At 41.7% G+C, this 7,059-nt stretch overlaps 1 protein-coding gene across 1 annotated transcript in view; it reads right to left on the reverse strand.

Annotated features, from left to right (window-relative positions):
- LOC106897682 (POU domain, class 6, transcription factor 2) overlaps positions 1–6,461 on the reverse strand; it is a 22,921-nt gene extending 16,460 nt beyond the window's left edge. The window contains exon 1 of the mRNA XM_014958459.1: positions 6,291–6,461. Within this exon, the coding sequence (XP_014813945.1) occupies positions 6,291–6,378 (88 nt within the window). The 5' untranslated portion in view covers positions 6,379–6,461. The remainder of the gene's footprint in view (positions 1–6,290) is intronic.
- Between the last annotated feature and the right edge of the window lie 598 nt (positions 6,462–7,059).

Consider the following 7,059-nt stretch of genomic DNA (forward strand, 5'->3'; position numbering starts at 1 on the left):
AATACCAATCTCATGGAGTGGTTGGGATCTAAAAAGCCATTTTTTGACAGCATTTAAAGATTCCCAATGTACATTATGGCTTGATAAAACCATGGCTGTTGTGTCTGTGAGACTACTAGGTGCTAGAGAAAGGTGAGAATTGCCTGGGACTATTTTAGGGGATGTGTGTATATATCCCCTAATAAAAAGGAAGCCAGCTAAAATTCCCCCACACGTCCTGGTGGCTGGTGAAGGTGGGTGAGCAGGAGAAATAAAATCCATAGGCTGTCCTGCACTGAACCCCTTTTTTTCCTACTGCAGGCAATACTATTCCACTTTAGAATTCTTCTGAAAATCCTGCATGAGTTTGCTGGGGAGTGCAAATTTGCTGTGATTTTAATACTGAGGGGAAAGAGTTGCTAAAGAAAGCAGTGCACCCTGAAGGAGAAAACAAATTTCTGTTGTGCAGAGTTCTACCATGGGAGGGATTGCAGGGGATGATTTCCCCAGTCAGGCAGGAGGAGAAATAGCTGGCAGAGGAAGTCCCATGGAAAGAAAATTGGATAAGAGAGGCAGGACAAACCATTGTTAATGGAAAATGGACTGGTCATCAGGGGAAAGAAAGAAGAATAATTTGTTTGTGGGAGGCATTTTAATTTTATAGTAACAGATGACAGTAAAATCAATCTGGAAAGAAGAAAGGAACTTCATGGAGACGCAAGTCTCAGAGCATGAGGGGAAATCAGTGATTTCCACAAAGAGAACATATGGTAGAAAATTTAAAGAAATGAGAAGAGGGATGCATCCGAGAAGAGGAAAATGAAATAGAAAACAGGAGGAATAATGATGTAGAACTGAATGAAGAGAAAACAAGAGAAAAAAGAACAGAGATAGGATAAGACAATATGAAGAAATCATACAGAAGGGACAGGAAGGGTAAAGATGAATCTTGCAGTCCTTGCTTTGGCAGAGCTGCTTTTCAAATGTCCTTTCTTTGGAACCAACCGTATTTTTTTGTCTTTTAGAAGAACTAGCACTTGTTGCTGGTGAGGGCTGAAGTGGTGAGAATGAGATAGAAGGGAGAAGCTATAAAGAACACAAGAATCCAAAAGGAAAAAAAGGACAGGAAATAAAAAAAAATTACGGGAAATTTTAGAGACTAAAGGAAATGCACCTTTTTAAAATCAGGAAGCAGGTTAAAGAAAAAATGCAAACTCATAAAGAAAATATGACTAGAATGAAGAGTAAAAGGAATAAAAACAAGGAACGCGGAACACTAAAGCTATTGAAGCCCAATTCTGACCCCTTTCTTAGTAATTTCACTGATGTAAGGTGGGCTCTCGTAAAGAGAGTTACTCTGTTTACACTAAGTGGGCAGAACCTTCCCCCAAGTAATTATTTATTTACTGAAGTTCTGTTGCTCTAAGCAATTTGATGAACTGAATAAGGTAGCTGAATATGCCTAGTTTTACATTAACTTCACTGTATTTGGCAACAATTTCTGGAATATGGCAAATCTCTACCAAGGTGCTTGACTCTAAGGCCTCTGCTGGAGGCCTGGACTGCAGCTTTGCAACGGATGAGGAAAAGGAAAGCCCCAAATTCCTGCCTCAGGAGGGGTGAAGCAATCAAAGAGATGTTCAGGAGGCCACAAGATGTTGCTTGCTGCCCTCGTGGATTTCTTTCAGGACCACCCACCCGTTGCAGGCCCTATCCCACTAAAAGACTCTGAATGGACTTTGGCAGACACTGGATCTCAGTTCTAGGCCTGTTGTGAAAAGCTCTGCTAGCCAGCATGGGAGCTGGGACACTGAGAAGGCTTTGTGCAATGATGGACCGTAGGCTTGGAAAAGAGGTGACCCTGCCATTTGGGGACCTGCACTAAGAAACCACATGGATTCTGCAAAGGAGCAAAACAGGGATCCCTTTCTGTCTGTTGTCTGTTTCCCCCCTTCCCAGGCACAGGTGGATCCAAATGGTTTTTTAGTCACATGAAACAATTCTCAAATTCATGAAGCTCAATTAAGACCATTTGTCTAAAAGGGTGGTATTATCAAAGACCGTCTGCCTCTTCATGTTTCATTACACAGGTGTTTGGATCTTTCCCCACTGAACTCCCCATATTTTCTTCTTTCTTGTAGGCTCTCTCTATATTACTAGAGACCAGCAGGTAGCTGTCTTGTTCCCTGGAGCATTGTCACTTACGTGCCAACTCAAGCCAGCTTACGTGCAGTGGTAGCTCCAGTTCATGGTTGGCTAGATGTTCTCAAGAACCTGCTGGACAGCCACCAGGGATCATTGAGATCACTGTTTTACTTCTCGCTGTGTGATAATGCTACGTAAATAGCAGAAATTAGTTGATCTGCCCCTCACACTAATCAGTCTGTTCATCTTCAATGCTAGGGACTGGATGAAGCCCAGAACATAGATTTAAAACAAATCCAGAACTTTTTATTCCTGTGTAATTATAGTCATGCTTTTTTTACAGGAGATTCCTATAAGTATCTTCACCCTTTGGAATGCTCTTAAGATCTGGGTCCAAGTGAATTAATTCCCAAGCGTAACACCCTCCTCAGTCTGATTGTATTTTCTTTACTCCCCGCTTGTTGATTTAATCACATTTTCTTCTGTTTTGAGCACAGGAGAAACACTCCAACTATCTTCTCTGTGTCATTCATTATCACAGGTAGGGTATTGACTATGGCTAAGTTTGATTGGCATTTGCCATTACAAGACAAATTTAAGGTCAACCACTTCTGAGAATGAGGCTAATAAAACATGTTTTTCTGCCCAGGATAAAAGAACCCTCTTTTCTTTAAGAAGCTTCAGTTTCCCTAAAACTTGAAGCATGGCCTTGATAGGAGTCAGGGAGGTTCTGACCATCCCAAGTGAAAATCTGTCTCAAGCAGATTAGCATGTGAGCTTCCAAAGTTGCGTATCTGCTCAGTAGAGATTTTCTAGACCTGTGCGTGGAGTTTTCTTTAAGATTTTCTCTATACTGAGGACACTTGAGCCCAAGGTTGAAGTAGATGGAGAAGAACCATCCCCCTCCTATGGTTGTGGCTCTGGCTGCTTTGGGCCAGGATGGCAGTAAAGACACAGAGACTGATTTGTCTCTCTTCTTGGTGATTGTTTTCCATGCTCCTCTAATGGCTTCTAGGGAGGGCGGGGGCAGCATCTACATGATGTGGATGCAGAGAGGGCAAAAATTAACCTCAAGTCTGAAGAAAAAGAAATGATGGAAGGCAAAAAACATCTTAAGACTACTAAGGAGCTAGGATTTGAGTTAGGTGTGGGGGGAGAGAGGGCCTGACTACGCAGAGTAGTAATCACTGTGGTAAAGAAAATAGGGAAAAAGGCAGCACTAGTGATAAAACAAGGTAGAGGAGGACAGAAACTACCTAATAAAAATGCTGGTAAAATGGACACAGAAATGGTCTTGGGACAGAGACTGACTGGAAGCTGGAGGAGAACTGAAATGGGAAGGGGAGTTGAGGAATGATGGACTGCAGGGAGAAGGCAAGAGGGGGAAAAAAGCATGGAGGCAAAGGGAACACAGACTGTGTGGAGAATTCCTCATCCTTACTGCGTGAGGAAGTAATGGGTCTGGAACAGGACAAGTGGCGGAAGGAGCCAAGCCTGAGAGGAACACATAGACAGTCTATGTTCATTAGTATCTCCCCCTCTTCCCCAAATTGATATTCCTGTGCCTCAAACTCCTCTGCTCTCAGCCAAATCCATGAGCACAGCATGTGTCTTTCTCAGAGCAAGACCAGCAAGATGGTAACACAACCCATCAGCCTCTCCATCCATTCAACTGAGAGAAGATCTATTTCCAACTATGAATTGGCATTATCTCACTGTATGGCTGACTTACATTACTATTCTGCTTTGGAAGATCTCCTATTTCCAACTATGAATATAAGCATTATCTCACCGTATGGCTGACTTACATTACTATTCTGCTTTTGGAACATCCTTGATATTTATCCAAGCAAAAAATAAAGCTAAAAGAACATCTTTAGACTTGCACAGATAAACATGCAGAAGCTCCAAAATGCTGGAGTTCCAGTAGCCCATAACACAGCCTGGTGGAGTCTTTGAGCCCCGAATTCCCGCTTCTTTTTCCCCAGACCCCTGCCTCATCCAGTGCACAGGACAAATTGTGCTTCATTACAGAGGAACTGATTGATGTATTGCCTTTTTACTTGTTCAGTGTGTGGCCCCAGACCTCTATTAAAGCTCTTCACCAAAGACAGAGTTATTCACTTCCTCTTGAGCTCTTCTGTTTCCTTCTTGTGTTTCTACAAGATGAGGGTCTTCCCCTTCTCATTCACAGAGAAGTGGACAGATATTAAGGGAAAAAGCATTTTTGGGTACCCAGCCTAGGTCAAGTAGGAGATGATTTTTTAGACTGTATCTTTAAATGGTTCTTTATACAGTTTCACAGTGAAAGTGCACTTAAAATTGTCACTGTGAGTACCAGGTTTTCCTGTAAATTAAAGTCCAGAATCTCAAGCTGGATATTGAGGGAACACTTGTGAAAAATCTGTTTTAAGTGACTTGCCTGCCATTGCCCTGGAATTACGTGGCAGACAGAAAGCTTCAGCTCCTCAGCCCTCTACCACCTGAAGGATCACAACCATCCTTCACCCTTCTACAGCTCCCTACCTCAAACTGGGGAGCAGCTTAGTGAATTGGGCAGGAAACAAACCCTGGGACAATGACCTGCCTGTTGCATTACTAATTCTGTTGCATCCCTGAACAATTCCATTGGGAAAGATGAGAAAAAAATCATGATTGCAGGGTTTTAATCACAACGCGTATTGTTACCGTAAAAGACACGTTCTAAGAGGAATTGCATGCAGTTGAACAAGCAACTATTTTTCTAGCACTTCCTAACTTCTGATGGATTTATCCTGTAAACTTAAAAGGGCTTCTTCCATGTTGCTTTTATTGTGTAGTGCACTTATGCACATGGGGAAATTGACTGGAATAACTGTTGTGGGGTAAAGTCCCCCCCAGTAGTTATTCTAGAATAATTTTCTAATAAGAAGGTCCACAAGGGAGGCTGTTCTGGACCAGCCATTGAAAAGTAACTTACTCTGCACTAGCTATTTTAGTCAATTTTCCCACATAGACAAAGGGTAACTTTATGTATTTTTAACATGAAGTCTCTTATTTGTCTTCCTACAAGCTTGTCTACGGGAGAAAATTTACTGACAGAGGAGTAGAAGTGTATTTATATCACTATAATTACATCTATATATTTTATGTACTTACAGCTACCAATGTGGATATTTTTATTCCAGAATAAAAATATTCACCCTGGGAGTTATACGAGAGTAATTTTGCTACTATAGCTCTGCTAGTAACTTCCCCGTGTAAACAATCTCTGAAATAATCTAACCAAGACTTTTTCACATCTTCCTTTGCATGACAGTTTCTCCTAAGCCTTTCATAAGCCCCTCTCACTCGTGTATTTTACATCACCAATATGGCATGAGCCATCGTGTTTGTCTACTTGAAATACGCACATGGTGTATCTTCAAACAAGGTCATTCAATACACTCAGATTTTTGCAGATAGGCAAAAACTGTTGATGTTTCTTATGTATACTTTTTAACCTGTTGCTTTTGCTATGTAAAGACCAAAGTTAATGGTGATAAGGTAATCATGAAGACTCTGAACTGTGTGATTTGGAGGAAAGGGCTGTTGAGGGGCTCAGCTGTTACAACCCTAACCCCAAAACTCACTTATTTCCCTGCAGAGGGCTTCTCTCTCCTCTCCCCCATGGTCCAGTTATCTCTTCTTTCAACTGTCCAAGCTTTGCCTGGCAAGAAAGGTCTCTTGCTCTAGATTTGTGTAGTGCCAACGGTGTGTAAAATGGTTTGCTATACTAACTATGCAAACAAACAGTAACAAACAAGCAGCCTAACCAAAAAGTAGGAGGATCTGTCTGCCCACCAAATTCTGGGCAATATAATTAATTATATTGACTGATACAAAACCTTCCCATTTCGGAAGAACATAAACTACATTTTAGTTAAAAGAATTGCCCTCCTAGGTCAATTAATGGCTGCTACCATTTTTATGGCCATTTTTAGCATTGATTATCATTTTTCAAGGCATGTTTACCTTAAGCCCCATTCATGACAGCACTGAGCAGTTCTTACTGGTAAGAGTCACTCTACTTAGCAATATACAATCTACTATATGGAAAATAAAGGAGGGAAAGCAGATCAGGAAACTCAGCAGTGAGGAGGACAAACAGAGGGGAGAATTAAGGAGAGCCAGGGAGCGATACTTACTGCTGACTAACTGGCCAACACTCAAAGCTGAAGAGGAGGAGGATGAGGAGGAAGAAGAGGAAGCCTGACGCACTGGGCTTTGAGACATAGATGCTTGACTGTGAGCCAAATGCAGGAGATTGGGTTGTGAGGCTGCTTGTCCCACTTGCGTCTGGGAGGGCTGATGGAGCTATATGTTAAAATGTAAAAATAGGTATTTAGAAAATGAAGCAGAAATAGGAAACTTTCAATGCACCACCTCACCCATCTACTTCTGGGGAACAAATCCCAAAGGAACATTAAATACCACGGACTTAGTTCAGGTGACTGTTACAGCAGGAGCAACCTGAGCTCCTCTGAATTCTGACTTTCCATTTTTTCTCAGTTTAATCAGATACTTAATCTAATTAGAAGCTAAATACTTGTTTGAAATGGGTGATAAGAGACCTACGACATTCCCAGCAGCATTCTGATTTAATGAATACATATCCTTACCTGTTTTCTGACTCATCAAGTCAGACTTTTAAACCCTACATGGATTCTTACATAAATCAGCATTGCTTCAGGGAGGTCCTTCCAACACTGCAGGACCAGGGACAAGCAGAGTGGGAACGGGGAAGATTAAACTGGGGGGAAATCCCTTTCCTACAGAAAGGAGGAACTTGTTTTAAGATGTTAGAGCTAGCAAACAAACCAAAATGTTGAAACGTTATTTCTCAATGGATAAATTGTCCTTCCCTAAAACACAGGGAAACTTCTGAGCCCCATTCACATCAGGACTGTGGGGAGA

Source organism: Calidris pugnax, unplaced genomic scaffold, assembly GCF_001431845.1.
Source record: "Calidris pugnax isolate Ruff unplaced genomic scaffold, ASM143184v1 scaffold377, whole genome shotgun sequence".
NCBI lineage: Eukaryota > Metazoa > Chordata > Aves > Charadriiformes > Scolopacidae > Calidris > Calidris pugnax.